Consider the following 18,059-nt stretch of genomic DNA (forward strand, 5'->3'; position numbering starts at 1 on the left):
ACTTTTTATCTCATCAGAGTGATTTTCTTTGAGCAGTCTATCATAAAGAGTAACTCTCTCCCTTCCTTTTGTATTTTTGGCACTTATTACCAACTGACATATGTTTACTTATTGTCTACTTCTCTCCATTAGAATGTAAATTCCATGACAGCAGGAACAGGGACTTGGTTTTGTTCACTAGTGTATCTCCAGTTCTTGGAATAGTGTCCGGTGCACAGTAAGCACTTAAATATTGTTAGAATTTTACAGTTTTTTGCCAAGCACATAAAGAAGTAAAGCATACTTTAAAAGTCCTCTAGCAATACATTAAAACATAAGAGAAAGATGCAAAGCTTTTGAAAAATTATAGAGACTTGTTTTATAATTCTAAACTTAATAAATGTCAAAGGTTTATGAATTATTCTTAGAGAATATCCCAACCATCAATTTATATATGCTTTGTCTTTTGCAAATCAAGATAAACCATCTCAAGCAAATTCAATATGGTTCATTAAAATAAAGAGGGAGAGAATCAAACAATTTTTAGGCTTAATTTTCCAAAGAATGGATTAGAATAAGATAGTTTAGGGGAGGAAAAATAATTATTTCCTTAACCCTCATGAGTTCTTAGTTGGAATGAACCCTTGTAACAACAGAAAAACAAACAAGTTTATTAATGCACGCAGTGCACATCACCTTAGAGAAACCTAAATGAGGAGTAACTCAAAACAGTGGCTTACAACTCTGGCTTATGTAAGTATCTTCAATGAAGAACAATAAATTTGTGGAGGGAAGAAAGAACAAAGGAAAGAGTTTTAGGCTTCTAAGGGTGAGAAACTGTGGGAATGTAAATCTACAGAAGGAAACTAATACAGTAAGGTTTGTTTGCAGATTCGTCTGGGGCTTTCTGGGCTGGTAAGAGTCTAGAGAGAATTTATGTCCTGCCTTTTAGCTAGAAAAAAGAGGAGAGAGCTTTCCCTCCATTTCCTGCTTCTTAACTGCCTTCGGCTCAAAAATAAATTTTATATAAAAGAGGTATATTTTATATATATACCTCTTTTATATGGCCGGGCGCAGTGGTTCACGCCTGTAATCCCAGCACTTTGGGAGGCTGAGGCGGGTGGATCATGAGGTCAGGGGTTCGAGACCAGCCTGGCCAACATGGTGAAACCTCGTCTCTACTAAAAATACAAAAATTAGCCGGGCATGGTGGCGGGTGCCTGTAATCTCAGATACTTGGGAGGCTGAGGCAGCAGAATCACTTGAACCTGGGAGGCGGAGGTTGCAGTGAGCTGAGATCACGCTGTTGCACTCCAGCCTGGGCAACAAGAGCAAAACTCTGTGTCAGAAAGAAAAAAAAAAAGGCATATTTTGAGGTGACATTCTGGTTTCCTTCAATAGTTTACCTTCAAGAAAAAGACTATTAGAGCTAGAAGGGACCTTATTGATATGCTTAGCTAACATGTTTATTTTATAAATGGATAAGTTGAGGCTTTCAAAGGTAAAGTGACATGCCCAAAGTAACCGAGGCAGCCCAGGAGCCTGACAGATTTTTCCCCCCTTTTCTGACTTTTATTTTAGGGTCGGGGGAACATGCAAATGTGTTACAAGGGTAAATTTTATGTCACTGGGGTTTGGTATACAAATGATTTCATTACCCAGGTAGCAAGCATAGTATCTGAGAGGTAGTTTTACAACCCTCACCCTCCTCCCACCCCAAGATTAGTTTTTACCAAAGATTTAAAAATGCATAGTATTTGACTTTTTATTTCATTCATTCACCAAAAATTCAGTGAGGCCATTTGGTAGGCACTTTGTTTCCTATGTCAAGTACTCCAGTCGTTTAATGCAGACTAAAACTTTAAAAAAGGAGAACAGCATATACGCATTAGAGAGAATTTGAAATTAGGCTTTTCCAGTATGCTGGATTAGGTGCTGACACAGCTGTAATGATTTATTCTAGGTGTGGTTATTTCTTAAAATAAAAAACAATTGTGAAAATATACATAACAAAATTTACCATTCTAACCATTTTTAAGTGTGCAGTTCAGAGGCATTATGTACATTCACATTGTTGTGTAACCATTACTGACATCCATTCACAGAATGCTTTTCGTCTTACAAAACTGTAATTCTATACCCATTAAACAATAACTCCCCATTCTCCTCTCACTAGGCACTAGCAACCACCATTCTACTTTCGATCTCTCTGAATTTGACTTCTCTAGGTTAGGTGTGATTATCTTTAAAGAAGAGGGTGGGTGGGACACTAGAATCATAGACACAAATACCTTTAATTAGCATATTTGGATTTTTAAGGAACCCGTTTTCTTTCTAGGATCAAAAGTGGTTACATTTAACAATATTTACATTTTTCACAGGTGATTAGTAAGCTTTTACAAAAAAGTAATTTTATAATCTGAGAAGTTAGGAAATTCCCTGGTTACAGAGTAATAATCTAATACAGTAATTATAATCCTTTTTTATATTTAGGAACTAGGTCCTTTTGTATATAACGTGCCATTAAGAAGCACAGAATGGAGAATACTTTTACTCGGAAAATTTAAAAACATCTAATGATACTTTTTTTTTTTTTACAAGGAGTAAGTTTTCATTTATTTTCATATTTAGGAAAGCAAAACAAAACACAAAACCTCTAGAAAATATATTTTAAAGAAAGAATACTGTTTTGGTACAAAAGCAGCACTATTTTTCTTTTCCCAACACAGAAAGTGATTATGCAGTTTTTTAGAAAAATAATAATGCCTGTATTACAATTCCATTTAGTAAATTGTAGAAAATAATAGTGGTTGTGAAATTATATCTGTAGAAATTTCAAAATAAGAGGAACGTACATAATGTCCCTCCCCACTGTTCACCTCTCCCTAGGAAACAAAAAAAGCTGTATTTAATCCACCAGAGGCAAGGACATATAGAAAAAAGAATATCAGAGATAGGAAAAAAAAAGCAGATGTCACTAAGTGTTGGTTTTACCAAATTGAAGTATGCAACAGAATTGTCTGGGAAGTTTATTTTTTATTTTTATTTTTGAGGCAGGGTATCTGTGTGTTCCCCAGGCCGGAGTACCGTGTAGTGATCATAGCTCACTGCAGCCTCAAAGTCGTGGACTCAAGTAATCCTTAAATCTCATCTTCCCCAGTAGCCGGGACTATAGGTGTGCTCCACCATGCCCGGGTAATTTTTGTTGTTTTTTTTTTTGAGACAGTCTTGCTCTGTCGCCCAGGCTGGGGCCTGATCAAGGCTCACTGCAACTTCAACCCCACGGGCTTAAGTGATCTTCCTGCCTTAGCCTCTTGAGTAGCTGGGACTGCAGGCATGCTGGCCACCATGCGTGGCTAGTTTTTAAAGTTTTTTGTAGAGAGGAGGTCTCACTATGTTGCCTAGGCTTATATCAAACTCCTGGATTCAAGTGATGAGCCCACCTAGGGTGAGTCATGGCATCTGGCCTGTATATTTTTGTGGAGAGGGGGGTCTTGCTTTGTTGCCCAGGATGGTCTTGAATGTCTGGGCTCAAGCTATTCTGCCTCGGCCTCCCAAAGTGCTGGGATTACAGATGCGAGCCACTGTGCCTGGCCCAGCTTGACTTTTGAGTCAGTTAAGTTGTTTGGTTAAAAAAAATTAGTTTGTGAGGAAACTGAACATTCAATTATTTTTCAGAAAGCAATGTTTTTGTTAAACAGAAATTAACCAAATAAACCAACAAAATGAAATCCTTTCAGCGAACCTCAATCCCAGCAAGACTTAAAGTGTATCTGCCTTGCGGTCATTCCTGCCATGTAGAACACTTTCCGAAGCCCAACACCCCACAACACCTGGGGCCTGACCTCTACCTGGGGACTGACCATATTATGATTAGGAAGGCTTGACTCACGAAGAAGGGGACTGCTCTGGTGGACGAGTTGGGCCGATCCCTTTATTGACTCCATTAGGATGGGAGATGGCGGTTTGAGGGATAGGGGTTAGGGGTATAAAGGGGCCGGCTTGGGAATCAAACCCTATTTCCAGAGTCCCTTCGGGCTTGGAACATGCCAGAAACATTTTCCCTGCTTACAGCACTGTACTGAATTTTGTTAAACTTGTGATTAAATCGTCACGAAAGCTTACACGTTCATTTAAAAATTATTCAGATATGCACCATTAGGGATCAGGCTAATAGTACCAGACCTCGAGTTCATTGAGGACGGGTCTAGTGCCTTGAGTATCGTGGTAAATGTTAATTGAACAAATTCCAGTTTATAGCCACCCACTTTTTGTCATCTCAGCATTTCAGTTATTGAAAAATTAAGTTCTAGCTTTTAAGGAGCTTTAAAAATCACGAGTTTTAATTTTAAAAAGAAATTCTCTCTAAGACATTTTTCCTCGTCAGCCTACTTATTTCCAGTGCAAATGCTAAACTAATAGCTAGGCCATTATTAGGTGATTTTGCCATCTTAAAATCTTTTGGTTTCCGAGTTCGAGGAAGGGCGTTTGGGGCAAATAAGTAAGAGAGGCTGTGAGGACCGTAATACTGCAAACGCTAACGTTTTGTTTTCATAGTTGTTTGGCCACCTCGCGAGAGCCAGTGAACCGCAGGAGTTCCTGTTTTCCCCTTTTGTTGTCAATCTAATCTTCAAAGTCAACAAAGCTAAAATCGAGCACCCAGATGGTTCACTTCCCCAGAGGGGATCAGATCATGAAATAAACCCCATCAAAAAAACGCTGGAGTAGACAGCCCACAGAGAAAAGTCCCAGGAAATGAGTTCCGGTTGATGGTGGGAGGGGCAGCTGATTTCCGGTCGAAGCGCAGGCGACGACTCTTGCGCAAGCGCGCTTCGCACTTGCTGGCCCTTTTTTTTTTCTTTCCCCTCCCCCTCCCTCTCCCAAGCCGGAGGGGTCCTGAGGTGACAGCGCCTGCAACTGAAATTTCAGCAGCGGGAGAAGATGGACAAGAGAAAGCTCGGGCGACGGCCTGCTTCATCCGGTGAGAAAGGGTCGGAGGAGGGTTAAGCATATTGTCTTCTATCCCGGGCAAACGGGAGGCGCTGGCTGCAGCTGGGGTTGCGGCCCGAAGCCGCGAGGGCGGGGGCGGGGAGAGAAGGGGGCGCGCACAATGGAAGGCTCCCGGGTCGTCCCCGCCCCTCGAGTCGAAGACCCGGTCCGAGCTGTCATCGAAGCTTCGGGCGCTCTTCACCTCGAAACCCCTTTTATTTTTTCCCTCCTCCCGAGAACACTCTCCTTGCGTCTCATCGGCCCATGGATCTTCCCGGTTGGCTTGCCACTCTCTGCCACGCCTTCCTCGTAATTCCACCAATGTTCCAATTTCATTTCGGCTTCTCAGCGTCTGACCCCACTTTCCTCTCTTCCTTTGCTTCTCGACTTTGCGTCCCTTCCCCTCTCCCTCCTCTTTCCCTCAGCAGGTAGCTGCTGCTGGGGAGGAAAGGTGGGGCTTGCGAACGAAGACTCCTTTTCTTTGATACAATGCCTCGCCGGGTCTCGTTCTGCTGAACAGGCCCGCCTAATAGCCTTTTTCTTTTCCAGCCTCCCCTGCGTCTTCCAAAAGTGATTGGAAAGTCAAACAAAGGATTTGAAGCCGTGCTTTCGTTGTGTTTTTATTTTCAGCATATTTTTGCTTTGGAAATTACTTTGTTTTAAATGACTGTCTTCAGTTTTGTGTACAACGTCTTGGAAACAAGAAGGTGGAGTTATAAAGACGTGAGGTAGAGTTCCTCCCAGTCGAGAAGTTTTTGTCAAACATTTCATCCATTAAGGGGTACTCAAGTCCTTGTGTTAAGTCCTACGGGTGGTAGGAGGAGAGGACGAGGGCTCACATGCTTACAGTCCAGTACACAAACGAACGCCCAGTGAATCAATAATTTCATTTCATTTTCCTGTTTCTTATGGTACCGTTGATTTCTGCAGAAACATAGTTAACAATTCCAAATTTATTTAGGAGTGCCCTGTGGCAGTGCATCTCAAACTTCTTTCAGCCTTAATTGCAAAGGAGAGTGATTATGGATCTCTGGGGACACTACTTGAAGCAGTTGAAAACCTGAAATCCCTTTTCATATGCAACCAGTGTTATCGATTTTGGTGTGTATTCTGGAGATAGTAGTTTTCTCCTTTGAAAGCACATGTATAAATGATATATGTGTATATTTATACATACATGTAGGTATATGCCTCCAACTGATGTTTGTTTTAATAGTCTCCACCCCGCACCAAACCTCTAAGTAAAATGGACACATTAGGAAAATGCACAGCGCTTAGCTGGCGTCATTTGCGTGCTTCGTAACACAGAACTTTAGGTATAATCGTATCTTCCTTTGAGATGCACAGCTTTTTAAAAATCAATGCATTTCATCTAGGTTTAATACATTTTTGGGGAGGGAAGGTAAGATATTTGCCTTGTACTTCAACAAATCACATTCCCCTTTACCTGATTACACTTAGATTTATTTATTTGTCACAGTAACGTGATGTAAATAGTTGTGGGAAGTGAATTTTGATAATAAAGCTGTTTATCCTTAAAAGACATTGATATTTACGTTAGTTATATGTCTGGAGAGCGTTTTCTTTTTCTCATGATCTCTCTTTTGGAGCTGTCCTTTCTGAAAAATAAGTATAATAAAATCCATACCCAAATCTAATGTTACCTAGCCGTTCTCCAGTATGCCTCTAATTTTAAGATGTGCACAAATTAATTTTTAAGTATGCTTCTGCTTTTCTTAATAGTGTATATTTAATTTCCTGATATAAATTCTCAGAAATAAAACATGATCAGCTGGTTGAAAGATTCTGTGTAATGGTTGTGTGCATGCAGTTGCCATTTCATTGTAAGTTCTTGCTAATTGGAACCCAAATGAAGTGACTTTTTTTTTTTTTGAGACCGGAGTCTCACTCTGTTGACCAGGCTGGAGCTCAGTGGTGCAGTCTTGGCTCACTATAATCTCCACCTCTTGGGTTCAAGCGATTCTCCTGCCTCAGCCTCCCTAGTAGCTGGGATTACAGGTACCTGTCACCATGCCTGGTTAATTTTTATACTTTTAGTAGAGATGGGGTTTCACCATGTTGGCCAGGCTGGTCTCGAACTCCTGACCTCAGGTGACCCACCCGCCTCGGCCTCCCAAAGTGCTGGAATTACAGGCGTGAGCCACCGCACCCGGCCATGATGTGACATTTATAGTCATCAAAGTTTCCTAAATACACAGAAGAGTTTGATTAATAAAACAGGAAGAAGAGGTAGAAGGAGGGTGGGTAGCAGTAGAAAGATAAAATAAAACCCAAAATTTGAAGTTTTGTCTGTGAGACTACATTAGGCTGCCCTAAACTATCTCCTAAACAAGGCAGAACTGTAAAATGTTCACAGTGTACTGCTCAAAACTTTTTCAGTTGCAAGTAGCAGAAACCCAATTCCAGCTGGTTTAAGCTAAACACATGTATTTGTGACTCACATAACTGATAACTATAGCATTAAAAGCAGTATATTACATGGTGATCCACGTTAAAAGATGGCTGGCATCAGAGACAGGTTCACTGAAGTTGAATGATAAAGTGTGTGGGAGTAAGGGAGAATGACCATTAAAAGTGTTAACAAAAATATAGCACAGATAAATTAGAATCATAGACTGCAATTTTCAAATGAATTTTTTGAATCAAAATAGGAAACATCAAGTAAATTTGAACCAACTTTGAACTGATTTCTTCAGGCAACATTCTTGGAGACCTGTGTCACTCTCATTTGCAGTTAAGGATACATATGTTCTTTAAGTACTTAGGCACTAGACACTGTGCTAAGAACTTTGGAAACTTCAGTATTTTCAAAAGTCTTGTAATTGTTTTTCATATACAGATGAGAGAACTGGAATTTAGGGGCAGGATAAAGATTAGCAATAGCTAGTAAGAAACAGGATTCAAAATGTGGTCTCTAATTATAAGATCTATAGTTTTAACTTCATTTACTGCTACTAGTGTCCCTGATGGTATAACTGTCTTAAATCTTTCAGTAGGTCCAGGTGATGTTTACTTTGCATTGAAAGTGCAATGAATGATCATTGAAGCTCAAGATGAGAACTTACAATTAGTTATGATAAAGCTGCATTATTTGCAAAGATCTTAGTTGAAGTCATTGGAATGAATGGAATTGCCAACAAAAATAATATAGCGTGAGGAAGGTCTTAAATCATGTACAACTAATTTCAAAGTTGGGAGGAAGAGATACTACTAACCAGTTAGGTAGATTAGGAATGTGACAGGTTTGGGAAGATAGGGGGGAGAGTAAAAAAGAAATGTTAGCATTTCAGAGAGTTAAAGTAGCATGAGGGTGCTGGATTTGGCAATTAGGAGGCCACTTTTACTGATGGTAAGAGTGGTTAGTAGACTAGTAGACAAAAGTCAGATTTCAAAAGGCTAGACGAATGAGTGGCGGTGAGGAAATGGGGCAGCAAAAGTAAGCTGAGAAAATGAGATGGGAAGGAAAGATTTCTAGAACAAGCTTGAGTAGGAAATTAGGTAGAAAGGCTTGTATTTTTTTTTAAGATTGTGAGAGACTTAAGTCAGGTTGGTAGGGAGCAGGAAAGGGGTGGAGAGGGAAAGATTGAATATATATCAGGTAGGAGATAATGGAGTGAGGTCCTAGAAGAAATGGGAGAGACGGATGGTGTCAAAGAACAGTTTGATGAGACATAGGGAAAGGAGAAAAGATGGATAAAGATATAGACATATCTTGGGAGTAAAGATACTGCAGTTATGGCTTCTAAATGAAATAGTAAGGTAATCTTTAGAGAAAGGGGCTTTTAAATGGTACTGGGAATGCAAGATAGGTCAATTAGGGATGAATACATACATATTAAGTACTCGTGCAGTCTTAGTTAAAGCAAGTGTGAGTTTTATACTAGTTGGAGCTGTTAATACTTTGTGACTTAGTAGTGCCAAGCAGTACAGAAGCAAGAGTTTGCAAAAAAAAAAAAAATGAGTTTAATTTTACTTAGAATTGAAGGGTGTGGCAAGATGTAAGGGCAAAGAGTGGATTTAGTGGGAGTGAGGAAGACAGTGTATAGAATGAAAGGCTTGCATTTGAGAACTTGAGAGTTTTCCTTAAAGCCATTCTTGAATGCATATTGCTGAAATGGAGATATTTAGAAGTTTGTACCATTAAGTGAAGATGATTCCATTGTTTTGAGTGAGTTGGTTAATGGATGTTTTAGTGCTTCAGAATGACGGTGAATTTTGATCATACTTAAACTATGAACCAAGAATCAGAGTATTCTAGACATGGAGAGGATCTTGGGTCAGTAGATGGCAGTCATAAATATGGGCAAGGGAATATATCCATTTTCTTTTTTTGAGATGGAGTCTCCAGGCTGGAGTGCAGTGACGTGATCTCAGCTCACTGTAACTTCTGCCTCCTGGGTTCAAGTGATTCTCCTGCCTCAGCCTCCTGAGTAGCTGGGACTACAGGTGCTGGGACTACACGTACATGCCACCATGCCCAGCTAATTTTTGTATTTTTAGTAAAGACAGGGTTTCACCATGTTGGCCAGGATGGTCTCGATCTCTTGACATCGTGATCCACCCGCCTTGGCCTCCCAAAGTGCTGGGATTACAGGTGTGAGCCACTGTGCCCAGCCGGGAATGTCTCCAATTTATGTCAATGTTAAAGGAGGAATTATTGCAATAAAGTTAGAATATTAATGGGAGATGGTGGTGGTGGGGAAGAAAATTTTTTTTTGTCTCCCCCCTACAGGAAACAATGGAGACTGTTAGTCTCTACTTCTGTTTTATAAGTGGGAGAGTTTTAACAAAGTAATATAGCTAATAAAAAGCTAGGATTTAGTTAAGCTAAGGTGGAGGAGAAGTTCAAAGAAAATATTCAAAATTTAAGGAAACTGTATTGACTTTGGAAAAGAATTTAGTAAACTAGGGAAGAGTTGGAGAAGATGTAGATGAGGGGGTAGAATTGAATTATATGAGGTGTGATAATAAGAAGGTGATAGGCTATAGAGATTGACATCTTGGTGGTGAAACCTAGGCCTGATGATGGAAGGCAGAGGATTGAAAAGTAAGTTAAGGGGGCATGGTAACACAGAGAATGGGTTATGAATAAGATTGAGTAGCTCCGAAGATCCAGACTAGAATTCTGTTATAATGCCTTCCTGATGAATAACTTTCATTTGGGTTTTCAGTAGTTTATGAATCTGGCTGATGTGGGCTGCTTCATCCTAGTTTTTGTGTGCTTGTATTGGTAAATCACCCTTGGGTTGTGCTTGGCTCCACCCATTTCTGCCTGTCTAAACTTTATTCTTCAAAGCCCAGTTCCTTTTTTTTTTTTGAAGTGGGATCTTGCTCTGTTGCCTAGGCTGGAGTGCAGTGGCATGATCATAGCTCCCTGCAGCCTTGAACTCCTGGGCTCAAGCTATCCTCCTACCTCAGCCTCCCGAGTAGCTAGGACTATAGGCACACACTATCACGCCTGGCTATTTAAAAAAAAAAAACTTAGTTTTTGTAGAGATGGGGTCTCGCTATGTTACCTGGTCTGGTCTTGAACTCTTCGCCTCAAGCGATCCTCCCACCTTGACCTCCCAAAGTGCTGGGATTATAGGCATGAGCTACCATGCCTGGCCCAAGCTCAGTTCAGTTGTGCCTTTCCAAGAACCATTTCCTTAACTCAAATTTATACCTGTTTCTGCACTTCTGTGGGTCTTTATGCCTCTTATATGATGTTTATCGGATTCCATCATATATTCTAGCTTGCTGAGTTGTCTAATGTCTAGTGCTATACTATTAACACTGTGGCGGGGACTGTCATTGATTTTATTTCCCCATAGCATCCAGTATGCCTAGAGTGTACTGGTTTAGAGTATCATCTCTGGAATATGACCAGTGATGGATCACTATGGTAACACTGGGCAAGTTATTTGGATCCCTCAAACCTTAATTTCTTAATCTATCAGATGGAGATAATACATTATTGATTTCATGATGTCAGGATTAAGGAAAATAATTTGTTTATAGCACTTAGCATAATGCCAGGCAATGATAATTACTATTATGTCAAATAAATAGGCTGGGTGCGGTGGCCCACGCCTGTAATCCCAGCGCTTTGGGAGGCCAAGGTGGGCAGATCACTTGAGCTCAGGTGTTGGAGACCAGCCTGGCCGATATGGTGAATCCCTCTCTCTACTAAACATATAAAAAATTAGCCAGGCATGTCCTGCCTGTAGTCCCAGGTAGTCAGGAGGCTGAAGCAGGAGAATCGCTTGAACCTGGGAGGCAGAGGTTGCAGTGAGCTGAGATCATGCCACTGCACTCGAGCCTGGGTGACAGAGCAAGACTCCATCTCAAAAAAAAAAGAATAAATAAGTGACTGAATGGGAAAAGTTATGCTTTTAATTTTTTGACTCGTATATTTAGAATGAGAGTAATTGGAGAGATTTTCCTATATGCTAATGCTAAAATACTGCAGTCTCCTAAAGGGAGATACTTGACTATAAAATGTTATAGTTACCATTTCTTTTGCACCAACTGTATGTTAGACGTAATGCTAAATGCCTTAATATAGACTATCATAGTTTAATCTTAACAATTAGAAAGGCGTATATTCTCTCCCGTTTTACAGATGAGAAACTGAGACTCAGAAAAGTCACAACTAGTAAGCCAAGATACAAATTTAGGTTGTCTAGCTTTAAAATATATACCCTTAAGCATGATAACTATACCATACAGTCTCAAGTCGAGGCACGTCATATGCTTATTTAAACACTCCAGAGCTAACCTGGTATAAGATGGACCAAGTCAGTTATAAAAAAACTGTACATTTTTTTATTAAAGTTGGCCAAGAAAAAAAAACATAAACATTTGGGAATTCATAATAGCATTAATGAAAGGAAATAGGGGAACATACTACAAAACAGGATGGAAGCACTTTTAACCCAATGAGATATTTTGGTGATACAAATTTGTAAATTCAAATTTAAGGAACTGATATTCCTTTAAAAAATGATATATTATTTTATTTGTATAAATTTAAGGGGTACAAGTACAGCTTTGTTATGTGGGTATATTGTGTGGTGGTGAAATCTGGGCTTTTAGTGCAATCATCAGCTGAATAGTGTACCCATTAAGTAATTTCTCATCCCTCACTGCACTACTCCTAGCCTTCCAAGTCTCCAATGACTGTTATTCCACACTCTGTGTCCACGGGTACACACATTATTTAGCCCCTACTTATAGTGAGAATATGTGGTATTTGACTTTCTGAGTTCTTCTTTTTTTTCTTTTTTCTTTTTCTTTTTGAAATGGTTTCGTTCTGTTGTCCAGACTGGAGTGTAGTGGTGCAAATACGGCCCGTTGCAGCCTCAACCTCCTAGGCTCAAGCGATTCTCCCACCTCAGCCTCCCAAGCAGCCGAGACCACAGATGGTGTCACTGTACCCAGCTAATTCAAATAAATATTTGTAGAGACAGGGTCTCACCATTTGGTGCAGGCTGATCTCAAACTCCTGGGCTCAAGCAGTCACCCTGCCTTGGCCTCCCAAAGTGTTGGGAATATAGATGTGAGCTTCTAATCTGAGTTGTTTCACTGAAGATGAAGGTTTCCAGTTCTGTGTTATTGTAAAAGACATGAGTTCATTCCTTTTTCATTCCTGAATAGTATTCCATTGTGTATATATAGATATGTGTTTTGTTAAATTTAAAATTGACTACAAAATGAATTTCTACAGGATAAAGACTTTATCACTTATTTAAAAAATTCTTTATTTTTGGTAGTCAACTTGAGTCTAGTTTATTGAAATCTGAAGTTGTCAAATGCTTAAATATAGAGGTGAAAATATATATATATATTTTTGAGATGGAGTTTTGCTCTTGTTGCCTAGGATGGAGTGCAATGGCGTGATCTTGGCTCACTGCAACCTCTGCCTCCTGGGTTTGAGCGATTTTCCTGCCTCAGCTTCCTGAGTAGCTGGGATTATAGGTGCCTGCCACTACACCCAACTAGTTTTTTTTTGTATTTTTAGTAGAGACCAGTTTCCCCATGTTGACCAGGCTGGTCTTGAACTCCTGACCTCAAGTGACCCAACCACCTCGGCCTCCCATTAGTGCTGGGATTATAGGCATAAGCCACTGCACCTGGCCCGAAAATAATTTTTTAGATCAGGAAGACATTACATGGTTCATATAGTGAAACTAATGCTGTATACTATGAACTTAGAAGAAATCATTTCAGCAATATCGATTTTTGGGTAGTCTATATTTCATTAGTTATTATTAGTTATTATTTCTGATTTTAAGTACCATATAGTACACATATCTTTAGTGTATAGTTCAGTGGCTTTTTTTTTTGTTGTTTTCTGTTTTTAATTTGAGACAGTGTCTTGCTCTGTTGCCCAGGCTGGAGTGCAGTGGTGCCATCATAGCTCACTGCAGCCTCAACTTCCTGGTTCAAGTGATCTTCCCACCTCAGCCTACTGAGTAGCTGGGAGTACAGGTGCACACCACCACACTTTTTTATACAGATGGGGTTTCACCATTTTGCCCATGTTGGTCTCAAACTCCTGAGCTCAAGCGATCTACCCACCTCAGCCTCCCAAAGTGCTGGGATTATAAGCGTGTGCGACCATGCCTGGCCCCTGTCACTGTTTTAACTAGTGTTACCATAGGTTTATTTTAACTCTTCTTGAATTTCAGAGAAATAGAATCATATACTCTTCTGCATCTGGTTTCCTTTAAGCTTGCCTGAGCGATGTATCCATATTGTGCTTAGCAATAATTCATTATCTTTTAGTGCTGTATAGTTTTCCATTACATGTATATGTTTATCCATACTTGATGGATATTTGGATTGTTTCCAGTTTTCAGATATTAAGAACAAAAATACCTGAATATTCTTATTTCTGTTGGTTATTTATCTAAAAGTGTAATTGTTGGACATTGCATAGGCAGGTGTCTAACTTCAGTAGATGCTGGTGAGGCACTACTCTTAGCAAGAGCATATGAGTTCCATTCTCTCACCAATACTTGGCGTTGTCAATCTTTTTACCCATTCTAAAGGCTGTTTAATGGTTTTCATTGCCATTTTAATTTTGCATTTCCCTAATGATTATGAAATTGAGCACCTGTTTATATGTTTATTGGCCATTTGGATATTCTTTTTTGTGAAGTGCCTATTCACACTTTTGTCTGTTTTGAAGATAGAATTATCTTGCTTTTGCTTTAGGAGTTCTTTATATATCCTGGTTATGAATTCCTTGACAAATGCATGTATTATAAGTATTTTTCTTTTAATCTTGACATGCCTTTTCACTCTTGATGATTTTTGGTGAACAGAAGTTCTTTTTTTTTTTTTTTTAATCTGAGACAGGGTCTCACTCTGTCACCCAGGCTGGAGTGCAGTGTTGCAGTCATGGCTCACTGCAGCTGTAACTTTCCAGGCTTTAGTGATCTGTCCATCTCAACCTCCTAAGTAGCTGGGACTACTGGCATGTGCTACCATGTTCAGCTAATTTTTAAATATTTTTGTAGCAATGTGATCCCACTGTGTTGCCCAGACTGGTCTCAAACTCCTGGGCTCAAGTGATCCCCATGCCTTGGCCTTCCAAAGTGTTGGGATTACAGGCGTGAGCCTCTATGCCTGACCTTTTCTTTTTTTCCTTTTTTCTTTCTCAAAGCGAATCCAGGCCAGGCGCCTTGGCTCACTGTAATCCCAGCACTTTGGGAGGCCGAGGTGGGCGGATCTCCTGAGGTTGGGAGACCAGCCTGACCAACATGGAGAAACCCTGCCTCTACTAAAAATACAAAATTAGCCTGGCGTGGTGGCACATGCCTGTGATCCCAGCTACTCGGGAGGCTGAGGCAGAAGAATCTCTTGAACCCGGGAGGTGAAGGTTGCGGTGCACCAAGATTTGCGCCATTGCACTCCAACCTGAGCAATAGGAGCAAAACTCCGTCTCAAAAACAAAACAAAACAAAACAAAACAAAAAAACGCCGCTAATCCAGTGTGGTTCTTTATTTTTCTTTCATGTCAGATGGGTGATACGCTGACATGGTAACAAGGTTCAAGGTGCCACATCTCACAGATGCGTGTGAACACCCAGGGATCATGCTCATGAGCTACAGTAGGATCAGAAGTTCTTAATTTTCATGAAGTACAGTTTGTTAACGTTTTCATTTGTGGTTAGTACTACTTGTGCCCTCTCTGAAAAATCTTTGCCTACCCAAAGGTGATGCAGATATTCTCCTATTTAAATCTAGATGCTTTGTTTTTATCTTTGACATTGAAATCTGTGATTCATTTCAAATAAATTTTGTGTATGGTGTGAGGTAGTCAAGGGTGTTATTCCCCCATTTGGTTATCAAATTGCCTCAGCATCATTTATTTTGAAAATCATCCCTTTCCTATGGAATTGCAGTCATGCATTTGTCATGAGCAGGTGACTATATATATGAATCTCTGCCATTTATTTTTTTAGTAAAATCTGTGATATGTTCTAGTAGACTATAAGTTCCAGGAAAGTTTGGAACTTTTGCCTAATTTGCCCACTATACTGTACTCATTGCCTAGCACAGTGTCAGGGCACATAATAGACATTGAATTAATATTTGCTGATTGGAAGTTAGGACTCAGAAAAATCCACAGCAAGTCTGAAAAATGTTGGTGAGTAAAAGACAGTTAAACTGTTCCCAGTTGCACGGCATGCTTAGATATGTAGTAGAACTGAAAGTGTTTTTATAGAATATTCTCAACTTCTAACTTTTAGAATTTCACCTGCTTCTACCTCCCCCCATTATAATAATTTGTCTGATCAAATGGTTCTACTACTAGGTGTGAGGTCTTTAGCCAGGGAATTTGTTTAGTTCTTAGAGCCAAGTTTTCCTTTCTTTTCTATTGTGTGTGTGTGTGTGTGTGTGTGTGTGTGTGTGTGTATATATATTTTTTTTACTGGAGACATTGTGTGAGAATCTGCTATTCTTCTGACATGTAGTTATTTTTTGACTTTTATGTTTAGCCCTTCAGTTTCTGTAAAATATATCAGTGTAAATTTAAATCTAACAAGTTAATTTAAAACAAGGAATGAATGTGAAAGAATCTCCTTTATCAAACTGTTTATCTCATTTAGATGTTAAACGATAATTTTTACCACGTCTTTGGTTTTTGTAGAAATCACCACAGAAGGAAAAAGGAAAAAGTCATCTTCTGATTTATCGGAGGTATGCATTTGTTTTGCTTTTAATCTATTATCTTTGGAGTTACTGATACTGAAAGTGTTTTGCTGTTTGTCTTTTTAATAACATTTTAAAGAAAATAGTATAAAACTTTAATCAGTGTTTTGGGAGAATGGTATATTCTAATTAACTGAAGATTAACCAGGAAACCCTTCTACCAACTTTGTTTAAATTGTTGACTGGTATACTTTCCAGACCAGATGACCAATATACTTTCCAGAGCTCATTTTAGATTTTATTTAAAACATAGCACAACATTTCTTTGATGACTTAATCTATTAGAGTACCTAATGTTCATTCATTAGTGATGCTATAGATGCACAATAGTCGTACTCAAGGTATGTGCTGAACATTACTATTGGGAATATGTCCTTTTAAGCCTCTTTTTTTCATTTATTTCTTCTACATATGCCAAGAGTAGCAAAACAAGCAAAATGAAGTTTCTACCTATATAGCAAGTGTTCAAAAAATTAATTCCTTTTAAGGATAATCTTTTTCTTTTCTTTTCTTTTTTTTTTTTTTTTTTTTTTTTTTTAAGAGACAGGCTTTTGCTCTGTTGCCCAGGCTCAAGTACAGCTCACTGCAGCCTTGAACTCCTGGGCTTTAGTGATCCTCCTGCCTCAGCCTCCCAAGTAGCTGGGAATACAGGGATGTGCCACCATGACCAGCTAATTTTACTTTTTTTGTGTAGGGCCAGGGGTCTTGCTATGTTGCCCAGGCTGGTCTCACATTCCTGGCCTCAAGCAATCCTCCTGCCTTGGCATCTGAAAGTGTTGGGATTATAGCATAAGCCACCATACCTGGCATATAGAGATAATTTTTTTTTCTAGAATTTTGTTTTTTAAATGCAGTAATATCCTAATTTACGTTATAAGAATTTATTAAACCCTTTTCTATGAAGCAGTCTAAGATATGCACAGAGAACTTTAATATGATACATCTTCATGTTACATAGTTATAGCATTTAACAAAGAAGAATTCATAAAGGAAGACAATGAGAGGAAATCAAGAGTACCTTAGAAGACCGTATAGAAAGTATGGCTTTAGATACTCTTTCTTTTTTGGCTTACGATTTGCCTGGTGTGGTTTCTCCGTTTAAAACCCTTGATTTAGTTTAAGTGGGGTAAACAGGAGGTTAAAAAAAAATCTTATGCCGAGGCAGTAGAATCACTTGAGGTCAGGAGTTCAAGACCAGCCTGGCCAACATGGTGAAACCCCATCTCGACAAAAACACAAAAATTGACTGGGCTTGGTGGCTCACGCCTGTAATCCCAGCACTTTGGGAGGCCGAGGCAGGTGGATCACGAGGTCAGGAGATCGAGACCATCCTGGCTAACATGGTGAAACCCTGTCTCTACTAAAAATACAAAAAATTAGTGAGGCGTGGTGGAGGATGCCTGTAGTCTCAGCTACTCGGGAGGCTAAGGCAGGAGAATGGTGTGTACCTGGGAGACGGAGCTTGCAGTGAGCTGAGATCGTGCCACTGCGCTCCAGCCTGGGCAACAGAGTGAGACTCTGTCTCAAAAAAAAAAAAAAAAATAGCTGGGCATGATGGCGGGTGCCTGTAGTCCCAGCTACTTGGGAGGCTGAGGCAGGAGAATCGCTCCAACCTGGGAGGCAGAGGTTGCAGTGAGCCGAGATTGCGCCATTGCACTCCAACCTGGGTGATAGAGTGAGACTGACTGTGTCTCAAAAAAAAAAAAAAAAAAAATCTTACATTGCCAGGATAAATACTATTATACCCACTTTGAAATAACTCTGTATTAACTACTACTATTTTTGTTTTTAATATATCCAGTGAAGTGAAATATCCTGCTTTAGACTGTTGCATTATTCATGCAATTAATCTGAAATCCTGCCAT

General features: G+C 39.6%; 1 protein-coding gene and 1 non-coding gene across 7 annotated transcripts in view; one reads left to right on the forward strand and one right to left on the reverse strand.

Annotated features, from left to right (window-relative positions):
• The first annotated feature begins 4,193 nt into the window (after nucleotides 1-4,193).
• Nucleotides 4,194-18,059, forward strand: part of SENP7 (SUMO specific peptidase 7) — a 167,988-nt gene continuing 154,122 nt past the window's right edge. For 5 of the 6 annotated variants that reach the window (XM_033211426.1, XM_033211428.1, XM_033211429.1 and 2 more), the window contains exons 1-2: nucleotides 4,194-4,960; nucleotides 16,133-16,182. In XM_033211426.1, the coding sequence (XP_033067317.1) occupies nucleotides 4,921-4,960; nucleotides 16,133-16,182 (90 nt within the window). In that variant the 5' untranslated portion in view covers nucleotides 4,194-4,920. The remainder of the gene's footprint in view (nucleotides 4,961-16,132; nucleotides 16,183-18,059) is intronic. The other variant, XM_033211427.1, reaches the window with a different exon arrangement.
• Nucleotides 14,994-15,096, reverse strand: LOC117084735. The gene has a single exon (XR_004437637.1). It is a non-coding gene; the product is annotated as a small nucleolar RNA U13 (small nucleolar RNA).

Source organism: Trachypithecus francoisi, unplaced genomic scaffold (assembly GCF_009764315.1).
Source record: "Trachypithecus francoisi isolate TF-2019V2 unplaced genomic scaffold, Tfra_2.0 Lachesis_group0, whole genome shotgun sequence".
Classification (NCBI taxonomy): domain Eukaryota; kingdom Metazoa; phylum Chordata; class Mammalia; order Primates; family Cercopithecidae; genus Trachypithecus; species Trachypithecus francoisi.